Source organism: Arachis duranensis, chromosome 6 (genome assembly GCF_000817695.3).
Source record: "Arachis duranensis cultivar V14167 chromosome 6, aradu.V14167.gnm2.J7QH, whole genome shotgun sequence".
Taxonomy (NCBI): domain Eukaryota; kingdom Viridiplantae; phylum Streptophyta; class Magnoliopsida; order Fabales; family Fabaceae; genus Arachis; species Arachis duranensis.
Window position 1 is genome coordinate 12,011,551 of NC_029777.3, and position 21,382 is coordinate 12,032,932.

General features: G+C 34.3%; 3 protein-coding genes across 4 annotated transcripts; 2 read left to right on the forward strand and 1 right to left on the reverse strand.

Moving 5' to 3' along the window:
• Positions 1–858: 858 nt before the first annotated feature.
• Positions 859–4,826, forward strand: LOC107492904 (FT-interacting protein 3). 2 transcript variants are annotated; one of them, XM_016113971.3, is made up of 2 exons: positions 859–1,228; positions 2,066–4,826. In XM_016113971.3, the coding sequence occupies exon 2, from the start codon at positions 2,193–2,195 to the stop codon at positions 4,521–4,523; it is 2,331 nt and encodes a 776-aa protein (XP_015969457.1). In that variant the 5' UTR covers positions 859–1,228; positions 2,066–2,192; the 3' UTR covers positions 4,524–4,826. The 2 variants fall into 2 exon arrangements, with proteins under 2 accessions (XP_015969457.1, XP_015969458.1); XM_016113972.3 differs by having other exon boundaries at positions 859–1,102.
• A 2,156-nt stretch (positions 4,827–6,982) lies between these two features.
• LOC107492816 (probable pectinesterase 8) lies at positions 6,983–8,775 on the forward strand. The gene is made up of 5 exons (XM_016113871.3): positions 6,983–7,427; positions 7,524–7,695; positions 7,831–8,037; positions 8,135–8,394; positions 8,482–8,775. Exons 1-5 carry the CDS (start codon positions 7,000–7,002, stop codon positions 8,645–8,647), a joined length of 1,233 nt encoding a protein of 410 aa, XP_015969357.1. The 5' UTR covers positions 6,983–6,999; the 3' UTR covers positions 8,648–8,775.
• A 9,176-nt stretch (positions 8,776–17,951) lies between these two features.
• On the reverse strand, positions 17,952–18,623 carry LOC107492768 (uncharacterized). The gene has a single exon (XM_016113826.1). The coding sequence runs from the start codon at positions 18,621–18,623 to the stop codon at positions 17,952–17,954; it is 672 nt and encodes a 223-aa protein (XP_015969312.1).
• Between the last annotated feature and the right edge of the window lie 2,759 nt (positions 18,624–21,382).

The following is a 21,382-nucleotide window of genomic DNA, read 5'->3' on the forward strand; positions in this document are numbered from 1 at the left end:
TTCCTTGAACTTTCATTTAATAGGGAATATAAATTCATTCATAAAATGACATTAGAACTATATCTTGTGTTATTATTTCACCAATTATATAATTATTAGTGTACTATATAATATAAGACTTTTAGTATTACTCACTTCAATTTTTAATTTAATAATGTATTCCAAATGACATTATAATTAATTAGAAGTTTTGATTCTATTGTGTTATCAATTGCACAGATTATTAACAAATTAAAAATAATTATAACAATAAAAGTTTAATTTTAATATACTGATAGTGTAAAATACAATCATATAATTATATACATATTTTTTATAATCGTCCACGTAATTAATGTAAAAGATAATTATATTTATTGATATAATATTACACAATTAAATACAGTGTAAAACAGTAAAACTACTCTACACTTTGCATCAAAATTAAATTATAATAATAAATTCGTCTAAAATGCGGCTGTGAAATTCATTTGGTACTAGAATAAAGGTAAATGAATGAAGATGGTGAGTTATAATTTACTTTTTTATTATTTTTAATATTTAAATGAGTAAAATTAAAATATATAAACATTTTAAAAATATAAAAAGTAAAAAATTTTAAACTTTATTTATCTTAACTAAGAATATGGGTTAGAGTTTATAATATATTTTTTAGAATAATTTGATTCTTTTTAACAATTATGTTGATTTAACTAAAATTGATAAGAAAGTGAGTGTTAAGCCAAAAGAAATGAGGTGGCACACGTGTGAGTGTATTCTGACACGCGTGAGGCGGGTCCACCGGCACTCCTCCACCACCCTGTACAGCAACAGAGGTCCACCAGCACACACCTCTCCTTCTCTTCTCAAAAAGCAGAGAGAGAGAGAGAGAGAGAGAGAAACATAAAGAGAACCCTCCCTCACTCTCACTCACCCCTCATCGTATATTTTGCATAGATTCATCAGATCCTTAGCCCCACTCCACCATCCCCCCACCCCAAAGACAAGAGAGAGGGAAACAAAAAATCAATTAAAAAAACTCAGAAAAATTAAAAGCATAGAGAGACTCACCACTCACCACTTCCTTCTTTCCTTCCTTCAATGCCCTCTTTACTTTTCTTGGGTTAGTGTGTACTCTCTCTCTCTCTCTCTCTCTCTCTTCTAACCCTTATCTCTTCACATTCCTTCCATTTCAATCTCCGCTTCCAACTTCCGTTTCTTATTCACAAGTTAATCTCTTCTCATCAAGGTAACTTCCCTCATTGCACAAAAACAACCATAAAAATCCCTTCTGCTTCATCTCCTTCTATTTTGCTTATAATTTCTTACATATTCTTTATTATTTTTCTACTTTTAAGTACCCTTTGCTGATTCAAGGTACCCCATTTGTACAAAATTACCTTTTTTAATTTTTAATTTTTAAAAAAGTAATCTTGGAAAATCTGTTCAGATTGGAAGGTTACATGTACAGTATAATCCATCAACTTGTGATGCTCTTGGTTAAGCTTTTCTGTGTGTGGATTGTGTAGCATACAAATTACTGAACCAAGGGAAGAAAACAAAACTATAAAAGGGTGATACTTGTTTGGGAAAAAAAATGAACTTGGGTTAAAGGGTGTTTGTTATAGGAACGGGGGAAAGTGATACTTTGAAGCTTTAATCCTTCATCTTATGCCACATTGTGTTGGCAACAACAACACACCAACATTCTAGGCTTCAGATTGTTTATCTCTTTATGCATGTGGAATCTGATTTTTTTTTATTATATTATGTTTATTTTATTATTATTTTTCCGGTGATGTGATTTCGTAATTCTACAGCGTAACAAATCGGATCTAGAGGCTTAGAGTAAATGTTCTTTGTTTTTAATTAAGTTCACTTTTTAAGCATCTTCACTCATGAATATCAGAGATCTGTAATTTGCTTATGCATTAATCACCAATTTTTAGTTTCTTCTGTTGTTGAAGCTCGGATTTATCTCGTGTTGTTTGGTTATTTAAATGTTTCCCGAATATTCAGGGGAACCGATTTGGAAGTCTGCAACGGCTATTTGACTGCTGTGTTTTTTCACCTTTTGTTTTTTCAGGCTCCTAATATCCGTTGTATTTAATTCAAAAACAGTGTTCCCTAGGACCTGGAATATTCTTTGAAATTGTTGTGAACCAGCTTCCATTATTGAAGTTGGTGTTTTGGTGGTGATTTGAACTAAGAAGATGCAGAGACCACCACCTGAGGACTTTTTGCTGAAGGAGACCAAGCCCCACCTTGGAGGTGGTAAGGTCTCCGGTGACAAACTTACTAGCACCTATGACCTTGTTGAGCAAATGCAGTACCTTTATGTGAGGGTTTCAAAGGCGAAGGACTTGCCTGCAAAGGATGTCACTGGCAGTTGTGACCCTTATGTTGAAGTTAGGCTGGGAAATTACAAAGGCACCACTCGACACTTCGAGAAGAAGACTAATCCTGAATGGAATCAGGTCTTTGCGTTCTCGAAAGACCGGATTCAGGCTTCGGTGCTTGAGGTTACTGTAAAAGATAAGGATGTTGTGAAGGATGACTTCATTGGTCGTGTCTGGTTTGACCTGAATGAGATCCCCAAGAGGGTTCCTCCAGATAGCCCTCTGGCGCCACAGTGGTATAGGCTGGAGGACAAAAATGGTAACAAGGCGAAGGGAGAGCTAATGCTGGCAGTTTGGATGGGCACTCAAGCTGATGAAGCATTTCCCGAGGCTTGGCATTCGGATGCGGCGACAGTCAGCGGGACTGATGCTCTTGCAAACATTAGATCAAAGGTGTATCTGTCTCCTAAACTTTGGTATTTGAGGGTTAATTTGATAGAGGCACAAGACTTGCAACCAAGCGACAAGGGTAGATACCCTGATGTTTTTGTGAAGGCAATTCTGGGAAATCAAGCATTGAGGACTAGAATCTCCCAGAGTAGGACAATCAATCCAATGTGGAATGAGGATTTGATGTTTGTGGCTGCGGAACCGTTTGAGGAGCCACTGATTTTGAGTGTGGAAGACAGAGTTGCCCCTAACAAAGAGGAAGTATTGGGGAGGTGTATAATTCCATTACAGGCGGTGGACAGGAGACTGGATCACAAACCTGTGAACACTAGGTGGGTTAATCTCGAAAAACATGTTGTAATTATGGAAGGGGACAAGAAGAAGGAAATCAAGTTTGCAAGCAGGCTTCATGTGAGGATTTGCTTAGAAGGTGGTTACCATGTTTTGGATGAATCAACTCACTACAGCAGTGATCTCCGCCCAACAGCGAAACAGCTGTGGAAGTCCAGCATTGGAGTTCTTGAATTGGGGATATTGAATGCACAGGGTTTGATGCCAATGAAAACAAAAGATGGTAGGGGGACAACAGATGCATATTGTGTAGCAAAATATGGGCAAAAGTGGGTGCGCACGAGGACCATCATTGATAGCTTTCAACCAAGGTGGAATGAGCAATATACTTGGGAGGTTTTTGATCCCTGCACTGTCATTACAATTGGCGTCTTTGATAACTGTCATTTGCATGGTGGTGATAAGGGTGGAGGAGGGGCTAGAGATTCAAGGATCGGAAAGGTGAGGATTCGTCTTTCCACCCTTGAGACTGATCGTGTCTACACACATTCCTATCCTCTCCTAGTTCTTCATCCAAATGGGGTGAAGAAAATGGGTGAAATTCACCTGGCTGTTAGGTTTACTTGCTCTTCATTGCTTAACATGATGCACATGTACTCACTACCCTTATTGCCTAAAATGCATTACATTCACCCGTTAACTGTCAGCCAGCTCGACAGTTTGAGGCACCAAGCAACTCAGATTGTATCAATGAGGCTGAGTCGTGCTGAGCCACCCTTGAGAAAGGAGATAGTGGAGTACATGCTGGATGTGGGATCCCACATGTGGAGTATGAGAAGGAGCAAGGCCAACTTTTTCAGGATCATGGGGGTTTTGAGTGGACTGATTGCTGTTGGAAAATGGTTTGATCAGATTTGCAACTGGAAAAACCCGATCACGACGGTTCTGATCCATATCTTGTTTATCATATTGGTCATGTACCCTGAGCTTATCTTACCCACCATATTCCTTTACCTCTTCTTGATTGGAGTTTGGTACTATAGATGGAGGCCAAGGCACCCTCCTCATATGGACACCCGGCTCTCTCATGCTGATTCGGCACACCCTGATGAACTAGATGAAGAATTCGACACATTTCCAACCACCAAGCCTTCTGACATCGTGAGGATGCGATATGATCGACTCAGAAGTATTGCTGGGAGGATACAGACCGTGGTTGGCGACCTAGCGACTCAGGGGGAAAGGCTGCAGTCTTTGCTCAGCTGGAGAGATCCTAGAGCAACGGCGCTTTTTGTGATTTTCTGTCTGGTTGCAGCCATTGTACTCTATGTCACCCCATTCCAAGTTGTGGCCCTCCTGACAGGAATTTATGTGTTGAGACATCCGAGGTTCCGTCACAAGCTTCCATCGGTGCCACTGAATTTCTTCAGGAGGCTGCCGGCAAGAACTGACTGCATGCTCTAAGTCGAGAGAGGTGCGGATATCAAATGGAGTTTGCTTTGCTTCCATTGTTAAGAACCAGATTTTGGTTTCTGGTTTGATGTTTATGTGGCCCTTGTTTCAAAGGCAAGAGTAGATTTTGTGGATTTGCTGTTCCATTGTGTCATAGGATGTCTTATTTGAACTTTGATGGATTAATGTGTAATTTTGTAGTAGGCTTTGAGGTGAAATTAACTTATGCTTAGTCAAGCTTTCATGTTTAGTTAGATGATGTAGTAATTATTTTCAATTTTCAATGATGATGGAGGTGATTTTCTTCAATGGAAATTGAACCGACTTTTGAAAAACAGGTGAACAATTTTTATATTTTTCTGCTGGGACAACCGAACCAGCTCCGTTTTTTCATCCTTGTTTTGATTACATGCCTTTTATTCTGCATTTACAATTTTTTTTAAATTGAATTTAATTTTAATGTATTGTAAGTTTAAAAATCTAATTATATAAGAAAAATTAAAATTACAGTTGTAATTATATGACTGTATAAATCATTTTATACTGTGAGATTATTAAAATTAAACTCTTTTGAATTTGATCCTTTGAATTTTCATAACAATATCATAAATGCATGTGGGGGTATCAATATTTCCGGACTGTACGACATTAAAATTACAGAAACTGCATCTGCATTGTACCTTTTACTATGCCGCTGCAGAGTGCTGCTCACACCTTATCTCATTGTGGATTATGTCCGGTAACAATAATTCTTGCAGGGAGTATTGAGTAGTTGACTAAAATTATTGATTAATATAAATTAAAATTGTTGGCCTAAGCAACAATTGGGTTTTCGTTCAATCACCAAACTTTTTATATGCATAAGTTATTCATAAGTTATAACACGGTTAAACGGTTGAATTTAAATAAGTTAAAGTCATTTAAAATAGTTTATCCTCCTAAATTTTCTTCTAATTATTTTAGCACTAATGTATGTGAATGTGTTTTTTTTTGTTTTCTAATTACGAAGTTCTACAATGTTCAGCCTTAGTTATTTTGGGGACCAAATAGTAAATATCTCTGCCGGCAAATTTGGTAGAACCCTCTTTAGAGAGAGTATAAACTAACTGATAGATAAAGCTTAGATTGGGACCTTGTGTCCCACTAATAATGTTTCTCTGAATTATTAGTGACAAAACAATTGGATGGATTGGGAAGAGAAGTTTAGTTTGGTTTAATTTTGCTATATTTTTTTTTTCCAATCTATAAAAGTTTAGTTGGATTCGCCATAGTAATCTACTAATGTTTTAAAGAAGAGTGAAGTATTATTTTTGTCTCCAATGTTTTGGGCAAATCTTATTTGTATCCTTAACGTTTAAATTGTCCTATTTGTATCTCTAACGTTTGTAAAAGTGAATCAATGTTATCCTGACGTCAATTATACATCATGAGCGCTTTAGTTTGAATTTTAAAAATCTCTTATTGAAGTTATAATACAAATGTCTATGATAGAATCGATGATATACTTCAAAAAATAGCTCATCAAAAGTTGAAACTAATTCTTACAACATTTACATAATTCACTTTTCTAGATACATAATTGAATCTAAACACAAATAGTGGGTATAATATTAAAATCGAACACATCCAAGTGAGACCTAATTGAGAATGAATACATCCAAGCGAGAATAATTGAAAAATATAATCTGATTTGTTAGTATAACTGATAGTAGAATAACATTGAATCACTTTTATAAACGTTAGGGATACAAATAGGATGATTTAAACGTTAGGGACACAAATAGGACTTACCACATACGTTGGGGACAAAACGATACTTTACTCTTTAAAAAAAAAAACCATCTCAAACTAAAGAAATGTTTATAAAAGAATTTCAACCATAATCAATTTTTTTCAATTAATATTAGTTAATTTTTTGTTATTTTAAATTCTAAATTTTATATCCTAAATTCTAAATTCTCTAAAAATAAATGTGAAAAAGATAATTTTACAATAAAAAGAAAATGAATGTTGGCTAAGTTGGTATCCTATATTTTTTTTATTGTTTTTTAATGTTTATAAAGATCCTAGTTAAAACAAAAAAAAAGACTTAAATCTCATTATTATAAGATATATTCCAAACTTCCATTAGATGTTTCCATAATGTTGGAACGTAATTTACGTAAAGATTGTTCTCTATTTAATAGTAATGCATTGCAGAAAGATGTGGCTGCAAAGCAGAAAGAGTAAGAGAATGAACCAAGTGTTATGATGAGTTACACATTAATTTACAATTGAGCACAAAATAATCTGAAAGCTAAGTTTGGTAGAGGATGGAAATTCCCCCAGTAACCAACAATAGGACAGGGTAGTTTGCAAGACATGCCATCAAAACCTTTGACTTCAAGTGCATACATGTTCTACATTTTTATAAATATATCTATCTTCATAACTGAATTTCATATATCCTTAGCTTTTTGCATAATTGGCAAAACCATTAAATTAAATAATGAGTCTCCAAACCAATTTCTTATCTATTTTGGTTCTCTTGGCTGCAGTTTTTGCATCTTTGCATCTCATAAATCCAAATGAACAGTTTCTCAACATTTTCAAAGACTTCACTATAACACCCTTCTCATCATCATCATATTCATATGCATGTTTGCAACTACCTTATATATGCATCTTCTTCAGAGGCCATCATCATAATCATCATCATAACAAGAAACACCCTGATGATGATGATAGTGGAAATACTGGTTCCATTTGTGATGATTTTCCACCAGGGATTCCACCTCCAAGCACCAACACCACTTCTTATCTATGTGTTGATCAAAAAGGTTGCTGCAATTTCACAACAGTACAAGCAGCAGTTAATGCAGTTCCAGATTTAAGCCAAAAAAGAACCATAATTTGGATTAACAAGGGCATATACTAGTAAGTTTGAACCTTTTTCTTTTGTGGTTTCATATAAAAGTGTCTCAAGAAAATAGCCTCATCATGATCATGTTCATCTGATTTCGTCTTTGTCAGTGAGAAAGTAATGGTCCCAAGAACCAAAGCCAACATAACATTTCAAGGACAAGGTTACACTTCAACCGCAATTGCATGGAATGACACGGCAAAGTCAGCAAATGGCACATTCTATAGTGGTTCCGTACAAGTTTTTGCATCCAACTTCATTGCCAAGAACATAAGCTTCATGGTAGGTGAAGAAATTTAGATGTTATGACTTTTGATAGCTCAATGAAAATAAAAACCTTATGTTACAATTAATCATAACACTAACATAAATTCAACTTTGTTATATATATATATATATATATGCTCTTTGAAACAGAACTTGGCACCAATGCCAAGTCCTGGGGTTGAAGGAGCACAAGCAGTAGCAATCAGAATATCAGGAGATCAAGCTGAATTCAAGGGTTGTGGATTCTTTGGAGCACAAGACACCCTTCATGATGATAAGGGTCGCCATTACTTCAGGGATTGCTATATCCAAGGCTCAATTGATTTCATATTTGGCGATGGAAGGTCCTTTTACGAGGTATTCTCTTAACATATCGAATGTGATTGAATGACTGTATAATCGATTAGCACAAACTTAGTAGTAGTACAACTTAGCCATATATTGGTGTGTACAGAATTGTGAAATAGTTTCTATAGCGAATCCAGTGCCACAAGGATACAGGAGCATAAATGGTGCAGTGACAGCTCATGGAAGAGTATCCATGGATGATAACACAGGATTTGTGTTTGTGAACAGCACAATAGGAGGGAGTGGGAGAATATGGTTAGGAAGGGCATGGAGACCATACTCACGTGTTGTTTTTGTGTCAACAACAATGTCAGATATCATTGCCCCTGAAGGTTGGAACGATTTCAATGACCCTTCAAGGGATCAGTAAGTAATAATAGTCACTATAGAATGAATTAAAACTACTAAACCGGTGTGATTATTTTAAATAAATGGATGCATGAATGCACGCAGGACCATATTCTATGGAGAGTACAATTGCTCTGGTCCCGGAGCTAGCATGGCAATGAGGGCACCATATGTGCAGAGATTAAACGATACACAAGCTCTTCCATTCCTCAACATAACTTTTATTGATGGTGACCAATGGTTGGAAAATTACACACAATTAATAACCTAATTACCTACTCTCATCTTCCCATTATTATTACTTTTTTTTTGTCATTCATTCATACCATGTCAATATAATAAGAACCCAATTTGCTTAAACAACCCATTCATTTGCTTATTATATCATCATATGTATAATGATAAACTCCCAAGAGTTGATTTTACAAGTTCAGTTACGTCGTTGCATACAATTTTATATCAACTTTGAAGTAGCTATATATATACGCTCTTCTCTTTACACGTGCACTGTTCTTGTCTTGGGTGACTCACAAAAATAAATAACGTACTTGTCTATAAATCTATGATGAAGCATTCAAAATTTCAAATTGAACTAGAACATAACTCTTTATCTACTGTAGTGCCAAGTAAATAAATAAAAGAGAAAATTTCTCTCTCTTCTTTTTTTCTTCTGTAAGATGCTAAAATGATATTTTATTCTCTTTTATTTTATAAATGTATATTTTTCTCCTTCTTAACTTTTAAAAAATCTTTTTTTTAATCCATTTTAAACTTTTTGTGTTAACTAATATTAACTTTATCTATTTTTAAAAAAAATAAATAATTTTTTTAAAAAAATACCCATTAACAAAAATTTTATTTTTTATCATTAAATTTTACTTATCAAAATATCTTTTATTAAATTATTTTTTATTAATTAAATTGTATTTTTACCAAAATACTTTTAAAAGATTTAATAATTAAATTATATTTTTCTAAGATACCTACCTTTCAATAATTTTTTAATTATTAAATTATGATTTTACTAAAATTTTTGTTAACAATTACTTTTATATTTTACTATTAATTTTTCGATATCAATATATATTATTTTAACATTAAATAAAAAATCTTACCACTGTATGTATAACAATTAATATATATTGATATTTGTTTTACTCAAATTTTTGTTAATGTTTAAAAGAAAATGTGGGTGTCTCAACGTCGCAATTGTAACGTCAAATAAAATTAAAAGGAATGAAAGTAATAAATAAACATATAAATGCAAGGTGCCGGTGGCAAAATAAATTGCAGAAATTGAAACAAACAGAAATTAGAAAGGAAGATGAAAGGAGAAATATGAACGTAAAAGAGAAGAAGACGTAAAAGTAGAGGAATTTTATTAATAAAAATTGGGAAAAAACAAAGTACAAGTGTTTGAATTCAGAGAAATTACTTAAGATTCCTAATTTTACTCTGTGATGCCAAGGAGCTGAGAGCGTTTTGGGTTTCTAAATGTTTTTCAAGAAGAACTGAACTGCTTATGTGTTCCTAAAGCTTTATTTATAGACTAACCTAATGTCAACTGACAGTTACCATTTGTACATCACTTGCGAAAAATTTGAATTTCCTGTAACTGTTCCCGCACTTATTATATATGAAGATACTACATGTAACTAATTATTTCTTTTTATAATTTTCTTATAAAAATTATATTTCGTCTAACATAATATCCCCAAAAATTTTCACTTAAAGTCATACAGTGTTTGAGAGTGAAAAATTTTGTTGTTTATAATAATAAAATAAGTATATACAAACGTATGTTTTATTATTTTTCTTAAAATGTATATAAATAATAATAATACGTGTTGATAAAAATGAAATCTTAAGACATCACTTAGAAAGTACACAAGAGTATTATACTCTTTTTCTTTTCTTTGTTATTTTATTTATTTATTTTTATTTTGGCTAAGCAAAAAGTAAAATAGCTCAGTACTCTTATCTTCTTGTAATACTTGTGAGAGAGAGAATATGTTAATGTTTGAAGTTTGAACATCAAAAAATTTCTTCTTCAACAATGTGCCTCTCACTCTCTCAAATTTCATCTACTACGGTGGACTTTCTCTATTCACAAGGATTTGATTATACCTAATTTTTCTAATATTTCTGGTAAGACTTGACTGCTAGCTCCATTTTTATCTTTCTTTTTTTCATTGTTGATTGAGAAGAACTCTAATCCCAAAAATGGCATGCAAAATATCTCTTGTGTTATTCATGACTATGAGTACTAGAGAAGAGCATTCTCCTTTTTTTCTTTTATATTCTTTGATTTAAATTATGATTTGCCTGTTAAACCCTACTCTTCAATTCTACTATGTTGTTGTCTTTTTTCTATTTTTAAATACGAAAGAAGAGGTAGGAAAAAAAGAAAAAAGAAAAAAATATTTTTGTCCATTTTGCTCCCAAAAAATAGGATAAAAGGGATAGTTCATTTTCTTGGCACAAACATGTCGAAAGTTCATTTTTTTTGGTAATATATTATTATATCTACAAATATAACCTGATGTTCCCTAATTGAAAATTGTGTGCTGCCCCAGAACCTGTTCACAATGCGTTGAGGATAAGGTCTTGAGTTTTTTTTTTTATTTGCTTTCTCCTGGTTCAACTGTCTTCTAATCTTTGAGGTCTTGCTGAAGGAGATGCTTTACCAGACTTCTTTCTAACAGTAAGTGAGCTTATTTTGGCCCCTTCACTAATATGATCTATTTTAATTTAACTAAATTTTTTCACTGTCAGTAGAAACAATTGCTATCTTGTGACCATATTAATTAAGAATAATTTAGCTTTTGCATCACTTTTGTTATTGGAATTTTTAATTAAGAATGTAATTCTAGGATCCCTGGCAATGCTCTAAAACAACATTACACAAATGCAGTAAAAACAAAGAGATTTGCTTAGATTATATACACATTCTCCTTACTTTCAGCAATGATCAATCTAGTAGATAATGAATTTTTCATGTTTCATTTATGGATTTTTTTTCTTTACAGCTTGTTTGTTAATCGTTGACAATCTCAGCACCCAATACTTGAATTTTTCATGCATTGTTATGGCAACCTCAAGTCACCATCTGTCAACAAGTCTTCCTTCTTCATCTAAAGTGGCCATTTGTGATAAGCCTGTTGTCAAAAATGGCAAAAATTTTACTCCTAAACCAGATGCCTCAAAATCAAAGATATGGGAATCTCAGGTGCTACTCCCTTTAACCATTGACGGTGTAGATTCAGCTTTTATTGGTCCTATTGTCCCTCTTAAATTAGCAAACAAGATAAAAAATATTTTTTCTGGTCACCCTTAAAGAAAATCCGTTGCTTTTCAAGACTTCATTCCCATTTGATACTTCGATTCCAACAATAGGTTATTCAGAAATTCTTCAAAGACCAACATTGAAGGTTACCATGCTTGGTTAGGTAGGGTTGAAACTGAGAAAATGACCCTCTGCAAAGAGATTGTGATATATGACCTATTCAGCTTAGTAAAAACTCTTACACTGTTAATTCAGGACTAATGGGAGGTGCATTATATTTCTGGGATGAGACTTCTCATACTTTTCACACCCCATACGGTATGATTACTTCTACTCTTTTGGATGTAGCTGCAATAACTGGCTTACCTCTCTTAGGAGAGGAAATTTTAACTACTACCCAGTCAACCACAGGGGTTGAGTATGCCATGGATATCTCTTCCACCACCTATCAAAGCTTCATTCTTAATAACAAAGGTCAAGATGAAGAACTTGTTTTCGATAATGAGCACATAGCTTTCCTTCTCTATTGGTTGAGCGGCGTTGTTTTCTGTGCCCGAAGCATTCAAGTTGAAGTCACTTATCTCCCATTGGCCATTATGTTAGCTGAAGGTAAGAGACTGTGTTTAGCCAAATTATTCCTGCCTCGATTATATCTCACTCTAGATTAGATCACAGCGCTTATGAGGGAGAAAAAAAAGAATCACTAATGTTGACGGTCCCATTTGGTTTTTTCAATTGTGACTGTCCGGTATTTTTTAATCTGAGCTACAGCCACGTTCGACCCGAAAAGGTCCTACAGATTCTATGATTGCTGGACACCGTCTGCTTAACTTAGTCTTTCCTGACAAGTTAATGGCCTCACATGATAAGATGAAACACTTCTTCCGTGCTTTCTATCACTTGCCAGAGAAAGACCGTAACATCAATCTGACTCCCTTTGCTAATTGTCAAACTGGTCCGAAATGGTTGACGTAATCTTTTACTCCAGCTAAGGTTACACAAAAGGAAAGCATCACTATTTGGTTACAGTTCTTGACTCCCCAATTATTTTTTGTTGGATTCCCAGGTGAAGATGACCTAAGAACAGCGGTCTATATGCCAAATGCCGTTTCAAGACAATTTGGATTAGCTCAGGCCATTCCATCTCCTTACCATCTTCAAGAGCCACAATCTTTGCATGTCAAAGCTACTTCACTAGAAGATCTGTTGCACATTCAGAAAGATAATACTGCACGGAGAAATAAATTCCACCTATTCTTTTTTAAGCCTTGTCCGTTGACCACATATTCATTCTTTTCTTGGTGGAAGACCCATTACTCCTCCATTAAAGTTGCTTTCGGTACTTGTTGTCAAAGCATGACCACTATTTTTTTAATACAACAAGTGAGAAGAGCACCAATCGTCAAAAAAGGTAATTACAACTAAATCATTTGCTCATTTTTATTTAAAAAATTATAGTTTATTATTATTATTATTATTATTATTATTATTATTATTACAAAGAAAACAATTACCCCACTTGCTACCAATCCTCTTTTGAGAAAGTCTTCTAGTAGGCTTGTAGAAAAAAAATTAATTTTAATTACTCAAGCTGGAAGGTAAAAAGAAGACTTGAACCAATTGAAGTGTCAACATCTTCAAATAGTGATGATAAGGATGACACATCAAATACATCCAATGACAATCTTGATGGACTGGTAATCTCTCAACACAATGAAGAGGAGAACGAGAACACCTCGTCTAGTGATAAATCAGTGAGTAAGTTCTCTTTCGGAAGATGATGTCGATGCTCATAGCCCCAGTGGTCAACTTGCTTCTCGGGTATTTTTATATATTTTCACATCCTCCATATTAAAATAGCATTATCTTAAAGAACTTACATGATGATGATATCTCTCATGCTGATTTTTTTTCGTTAATTATCTTTGTCCTCATTTCACTTCTTGTTTTAGGTCACTATGTCTCCTACCATCTCTTTAATTGTGCCTAGTACTGAAAATATGATGGCTGCCACATCTGATAAGCCTACACCTAAAACCCATGCCAATAAGGTATGACATGTCATTTAGCCTGATTATTAGTATCTCTTCCTTATATCTTCTTTATTTATCTTAACACTTGCTTTTGTATTTTTTGTTTAGCTTCAAAATTCTGAAATCCCTCAAGTGAGCGGTCAGAAAAACAAATGCCAATCACTTTCATTCGTGCTCAGACCTCCTAACGTGGTGAATGATTTATTGGCTGATTTAGAAAGTCTAAATGAGACATTTTCATGTAGCATAGAAATACAGAAGGCCGTAGTTGAATCTTGTTCCACCATTCAAAGTCACCTTTCAGCAGAACAGCCCCATACTACACCTCCCACGACCAAGATTATCGACAATTCCATCCTGCTTCTATTGGGCCAACAACTCAGTGTCATTCTATCCAAACCTATTTTGACACTTGCTACCGATCTGCAGTTTAAGGCTCAGCTTTCTGATATTCTTCAAACTTTTTCAACTACACCACATCCTGAGACTATTGATCCTTTGTTAGCTCACTTACAGAAGGTTTATGAGGACCTTTATGCCAAATTTCTGGATTCTCAAGCAGCTATCTCATCATATCAATAATTAACCGAAACTCTTTCTAAGTTGAAACAAGACACTTCTTCTTTTGGACTGCCAAAGCTACCCTGGTTGCCCATATTACAAAAGCAAAAGATCAGGCTGATGAGTTATCTGAAAAAATTTGAGACTTGGAACAACAGCTGATTGTCAATAGATGAGTAAAAAATAGGCTGGATGCTGCTTTGATGAAGAATGAGGCTAAATTTGGCAAAGCAAGTAGCATGCTTGATAGTAGCAATGCAGCCTTATAGTCACTTGAAGAGAAGATGCTCTCCTCACAGGAAGCTGCCAAAGAAGCCAGGATCTTCCAAACCGCTCTCCAAACTGAAGTTACTCGCTTGAAGGAGATTTTTGAAATTTAGTCTTGTATTTTTTATGTGAACTTTTGTGATTTTAATATGTCTCTGCAATCTTCACTTCTTGAACTTTTAGAGTTTTGTTTATTACTTGCTTTTGTATGCACTCTATCCTTGTTTTGGAGACTGGACACTTGTTAATTTTTAGGAAGTTATTACATTACTTCACACTAAGCCAATTATTAATATCACAGTGACCTCTTTTGTATTTCATTTATGATGACCTCCATATATGTTCATGTCAGGTTGCACTGGTGCATGCCATCTTGTGTGCATTCGCCTCAAGTGCTGTCAAATTAAAACAAATGCGCATTTATTGACATGCTTCTAGCTTTTGTTCACTAAACTTTGAGTTCTATATGTTGGCATGTACTATACTGCACTCACAAAATGATAAGTTATTTTTGTATTGATTCTTATTTTAAATTGATGCTTTGGACACATATTTGTCTCATAATCTTAATGCTTTACACTGTCAATGGAACTTGCAACTCAGAGACATCACAAGGACATGTTAGCTTTTACAAACTGACTTGCAACTATTAGTTAGCTATATATATATATTTTCTTTGACACTTCAACTGGGTATTCTCGTGTCCTTAAACATGTGGAATGTTTATCTCATGTATGCTTGGCCTATATACTTTTAGATATTTGCCATTTATTGAAGGAATTCTTCTTCCTGATCCGACTTCAATAATCTTATAGACATTTTCAGAATAAATCTTGTTAACTACATAAGGTCCTTCCCAAGTTGGGGACCACTTACTGTAAGTTTTTTACTTTTTGTCTATAGGCAAAATTATTTTCCACACTAAATCTTCTACTACGAATGTCTTTGCTTTAACACGGCGGTTGTATGATTTTGACATAATCTATTTTTGTCGAATCACCCACTCTAAAGCTCTCAACCTTTCATCATCTAGTTCATTGAGCTAATCATACAAAGAATTCCAATAATCTACTACTGGTATCTCATCTTGTCTACCCACCCTTATACTTTGCAGATTAATATCAATTGGTAATACCGCATCATGACCGTAAACTAGCTTATACGGAGTGTTTCCAATAGAACCTCTTGGAGAATTTCGGTAAGCCCAAAGAACTTGACTGAGAGTTTAGTGCCAATTTCTTGGCTGCCTTCCAATGTGTTTTTTAATTAATGCAATCAAAATTTTATTCGCTGCCTCCACTTGTCCATTGACTTGGGCATAATACGGTGTAGAAGAAAGCATTTTTATATCCCTAGACTTGGCATATTCCATGATCTTTTTCCCAATAAACATGGTTTCTTGATCAGTGGTAATAGACTGATGAGGAATTTCAAACATATGCACAATATGCTCCTCAATAAAATCAATTATTTCATTGTGAGTCACCTCCCTTAAAGGGATAGCCTCTACCCATTTAGAAAAACAATCAACACCAACCAAAATGAACTTATGACCTTTAGAAGAATGTGGGTGAATTTGTCTGATCAGATCTAAAGCCCAACCTCTAAATAGCCATGGTTTAATTATAACATGCAATTCTGACGCTGGAATATGTTGAAGGCTTCCATGTTTCTAGAATTCTTCATAGGACCTAGCATAATTTATACAATCTCTTTGGATAGTTGGTCAATACAATCTTCTCCTATTTATCACCCATTTCATTTTTTCCTCCGATTGATGGGCACCACAAATTCCCTCGTGTACTTCAGCAAGAGCCAAATACGCTTCTTTTTCTCCTAAACATGTCAAGAAGTTTCCATCAATAGATTTCTTAAAGAAGACAATATTCATTAGAACATAACTTTGAGCCCTATATTTAAGTTTTCTATCGACACTAAGACTTGGATTTTCTAAATATTCCAAAATTGATACTCTCCAATCTTCTGGGTCTAATTTTTCTAATGACAACACTTCTCTTTCTCTCAAAGGCATAAATATGTCCTTTATCCTTATCAATTTTTCTAGTGCTGAGGGCTTGATCTTATATTTTAAAGTAATTTGAGCTACTTCATTCGCTTCTTGATTTAACTCCCTTAGAACATACCTTAAAATGACATTGTCAAATTTGCTCAACAACTTTGTAGCCACATTGAAATACTTTCTTAGATTTTCACTAACACACCTATACTCAAGTGATACTTGACGGACTACAAGTTGTGAATCTCCAAAATTTTTACATTTTTAACTCCTCTTTCTAATAATAATTCCAGTCCCATTATTAACGCTTCATACTCTGCCTCATTGTTGGAACATGAATAATTCAATTTAAAGAGGAATTTACTTGGCTCACCACTTGGAGAGATAATTAAAATTCCTATACCAACACCACCCTTATGGCATGAACCATCAAAATATAATTTCCAAGACACCAAACCAACGAAACCCATTAAACTCTCATCAATGTCAATACAAGGATGGTCAACCAAGAAATCAGCTAGAACCTGACCTTTAACGGCTCTTGCAGGAACAAAATGTAAAGAAAATTCCGTTAAGACCAACATCCATTTTCCTAGTCTACCATGCAATATTGGAGAAGACAACATATATTTAAGAACATCAAACTTAGAAATTATATAAACATTCCTAGGAATCAAATAGTACTTAAGTTTTAAACAAGAAAAATATAAAGCTAAACAAAGTTTCTCAATTGAAGAATAACAACTCTCAACATCATTTAGCACACGATTTAGGTAATAAATCACTCTTTTGTTGCCATTCTCATCTTCTGGAGCCAACATTCCACCAATTGTTATTTCAGAAGCTGACACTTAAAATTTTAGAGGTGCTCTGTGCCTTGGAGGTGTCATAATAGGAGGATTAGTCAAATACTGCTTGATGTTGTCAAAAGCTTCTTGATGCTCTGTTTTCCATTGGAACTCTTCCTCTTTTTTCAACTTGATCAGAGACGCAAAAACCTTAGTTTTTTCTGACAGATTGGAAATGAACCTTCTGAGGTAATTAACCTTCCCTAAAAATACTTGCAGTTTCTTTTTGTTTGCTGGGGGAGGAGCCTCTAAGATAGCTTTTGCCTTATTTTTGTCAATTTCAATCCCTTATTTCTGCACTAAGAAACCAGGAAAATTTCCTGCACTCATACCAAAAGCACATTTTAAGGGATTCATTTTCAATTTATGCTTTCTCATTCTTTCAAATGTTTTTTTTAAATATTCTAGATGCTCTTTTTTAGCATTTGATTTGACAACCACATTATCAATATAAATTTCCATAAAATTTACAATAAAGTCATGAAAAATTTTATTCATCGTCCTTTGATAAGTTGCACCAGCATTTTTTAGCCCAAATGGCATCACAACCCATTCAAAAGTTCCTAAAGCACCGGACACCTAAATACAGTTTTTGACACATCTTCCTCAGCTATGTATATTTGATTATAACTTGAATATCCATCCATAAAACTTAACATTTCATGACCAGCAGTAGAATCTATCAACATATCAGCTATAGACATTGAATATTTATCTTTTGGTGTTGTAGAATTTAAATTTCTAAAATCAATGCAAACCCTTAATTTTCCATTCTTTTTCATGACAGGAACAATATTAGAAATCCAGTTGACATACCTTGCTGTTCTTATAAACTTAGCCTTAAGAAGCCTTTCAACCTCTTCTTTAATCTTCTGCACGACTTCAGGAGTAAATCTCCTTGGTGGCTGCTTTACAGGTTTGACATTGACTTTCAATGGCAGTTGATGTTCTACTAATTCACGATTCAAGCCTGGCATCTCTGCATAATCCCATGCAAAACAGTAGCAATATTCCTTCAAAATTTTCACCATTTCTTGTTTGAAATCATCAGGCAGCATCTTGCTCACATATGTTGGTCTAGGATAATCACCGTTACCAATATCTACTTCCTCCAAAGAATCCTGCACCACAAATTTTTTTATAGTGTCAGTGTTATTTTTTTCAAAACCTAAAGGACCATCATCATATATACAATCATAAGGTACATTGTCAATGCACCCTTCTCTGTCTGTCATATAGGCTGACAGCCGAGCCAGTTGGCTCGTCAAGCTCATCATCTAAGTTTCTCCTGAGGCCATATCCTCCCCGGCCTTAGGGACTAAAATAAAACCATTCATATCTATTTTGCATCTAAACTCCATATGCATTTCATCATAGTAATATGTACTATTATCAGCAGGAACTTCTTCCACTCCTCCATCTTCGTTCCAGAAAATCAACTTTTGATGTAAAGTGGATGGAATAGCACTCATTCCATGAATCTAATCACGTCCCAAAAGCAAGTTAAAACCAGCCTTTGAAGGAACCACAATAAGTAGAGTTGGCCTATTGACAGAACCAACCTCAATTGACAGCAGAACCACACCTCTAATAGAAGAAGTCCTTCCATTAAAATCTGTTACCCCAATGCTACTTTTAATCAGATCTTTTTCAGTCTTTCCAAGCCTTCTCATCATTTTCTCAGGCATGAGATTAACAACAACTCCCCCGTCAACCAAAATCTTATTGACTATCCTTCCATCAATACGAGCCTTGATATGTAGTGGACGCAAGTGTTCCTTATCATTTTCAATAGGCTTCTCAAACAATCCTCCACCACACATATTGCCATCTAGCAATAAGCATTCGCTTCCAGAAAAGACATCATAACAATTATCTTCTAATGACTCTACTTCCTGGACTTGACTATACTCCTCAGGTAGTATTGACACTACAGCTATAGATTACTTAACACCAAATATTGCTTTTAACCTGTCATCAAAATCAATGTCAAAATTATCAGTAATTAAATCTTCATCTTTTTCTCCCTTATTTTCAACCATTACCTTCTTTCTAACAAGATTCTTCTTTATATTTTTATTGAATTTAGGGTGATTAGAAAAATTGCCTGTTTCTGTAGGCTTGTCCATGGTTGGCAAAAGAGAAAAATCTACCCTGTGTCCCTTGTATGGATCCAAAGGAACATACTCAGGTATATTTTCTTTTTGCTCAAAAATTATAAAAGGAGAATATTTTGGAATATTTTGATAATTTGGCCAAGGAGAATAATTAGGAACCTGTTGCATGTTAGGATTATAACAAGAATAAATTAACTTTAAGGGAACATGCATATTTTTTGGAATATATATACTACCTTCGTCTTGTGCATGATTCATGTTCCATAATTGAGACTCGTAGTACCTGGGCTTAAAAAGTCTAGGCTTCACCCATTTGTTTTTTCCTCTTGCAAAAGCAGTAGGTTGATTCTGCACATTTCTCACATTTTGGACCCATTTATTGTTTGAAATTTTGGTGGGAGGAACTCTTGTCTTTTGAGAAAATCCATCAGATTTTTCATCAATCATAACTACAGTCTTCATCTTCTGGTTGACGGGTTGTACCCCAGTGTTGTGACACACTTGTTCAAAGGAGTTTGACCGCCCAACTTTTGTTTTCCCTCGCTATCTTCTGCTTTAGCTCGTTAGTTTCTTTTTCTTTGTCAGTAATCTTCTTTCTCAACTCAGCCTTTTCTTTCTCTTCAACTTTGTACTTTTCAAACTCTTTTGCAGCTTCCTTGTCAAAAACAGCATTGCACTTTGGGCACATAGCAATGGTGCTACCAGATTCTTTAATTCTCAATAAAAAATCTAACAAATCCTTACTAGGACAAGGATAAACTGACTTTTTGTCTTGCTCAAAAATTCTTAGGTCTTTATTTTCATCTTGAGCACTAGTCACCGTAGCATCAATTCCTATCATGTTGACTGATAAATTAAATGGCTCAACATAATTTGAATCAGCAGCAAATGGTTCAGCATCCACCTTCATAGCAGTTTTATCCTCAAACTTCAACCTTCCCTCCTCAATGGCTTTTTGTATCAAATCCCTAAAACGGGCGCAATTATTAGTGGTGTGTGAGAATACCTAATGAAACTTACAAAAATTTTTATTCTTTATTTCATCAGCTGAAGGCATCTTTTTTTCTTCTGGTAAAATAAGCTGCTTATCTTTTAATAAAATTTAAAATATTTGATCTGCCTTGAAAATATCAAAAGAATAAGTCTTATTTTTAGTTTTGGAATATGAAGAAACTTTTTTTTCTTTAACAGGCTTCAAAGATTTGCATACATAAGGAGGACCCCCACGCAATTTAGCAATATAAACATCTTTCTCATCTGAATCATTACTATCGGAAAAACAATCAACATATGCAACCTTTTTAGAACCTTTTTTGAAATTTTCTTTTTCTTTTTTAATTTGTTTTATTTGTCTTACTCTTTCAGCTAACTGGGAAAGATCTAAAGTATGTTGATTGATAAGTTTCTTTCTAACTTCAAATTCTAACACATTAGTAGCCATTTTGACAACTTCAGTTTCTGAAATCGGAGTAAAACACTTATTTCTCATGTTTCTAAACCGTGCCAAATAAGTGTCAATGGATTCTCTTTCTGTACATTTGACAGAGAATACATTCGTAAGGCTAATTTTTAATTTATCTCGGAAAAATTGATCATGAAAATTTCTTTTTAACCGTGTCCAAGAATGAATAGAATTTGGTCTCAAGTTGAAAAATCATGTAAATGCATTTTTTGTTAAAGAAGAAAAGTATCTCATCTTAAGATATTCATTAGAAGCTGCTTCCCCAATTTCAACAATATATTGAGCAATATGCTCTACTGTAGACTCATTTTCTTTTCCAGAAAAATTTGTAGGAGATTTTGGAATTTTCCAACCCCTTAGGAGCTCTACTTGTTGGACACATTCAGGAAAAGCAGACACAAAATATGGCCTATTT

Bases quoted from the DNA above. Each gene is read 5' to 3' on its own strand.
- LOC107492768 (XM_016113826.1), bottom strand. From the start codon at position 18,623: ATGACAGACAGAGAAGGGTGCATTGACAATGTACCTTATGATTGTATA.
- LOC107492816 (XM_016113871.3), top strand. From the start codon at position 7,000: ATGAGTCTCCAAACCAATTTCTTATCTATTTTGGTTCTCTTGGCTGCA. The intron at 7,696-7,830 runs GTAGGTGAAGAA...TCTTTGAAACAG, and splicing joins CCAAGAACATAAGCTTCATG to AACTTGGCACCAATGCCAAG. The intron at 8,395-8,481 runs GTAAGTAATAAT...GAATGCACGCAG, and splicing joins AATGACCCTTCAAGGGATCA to GACCATATTCTATGGAGAGT.
- LOC107492904 (XM_016113971.3), top strand. From the start codon at position 2,193: ATGCAGAGACCACCACCTGAGGACTTTTTGCTGAAGGAGACCAAGCCC.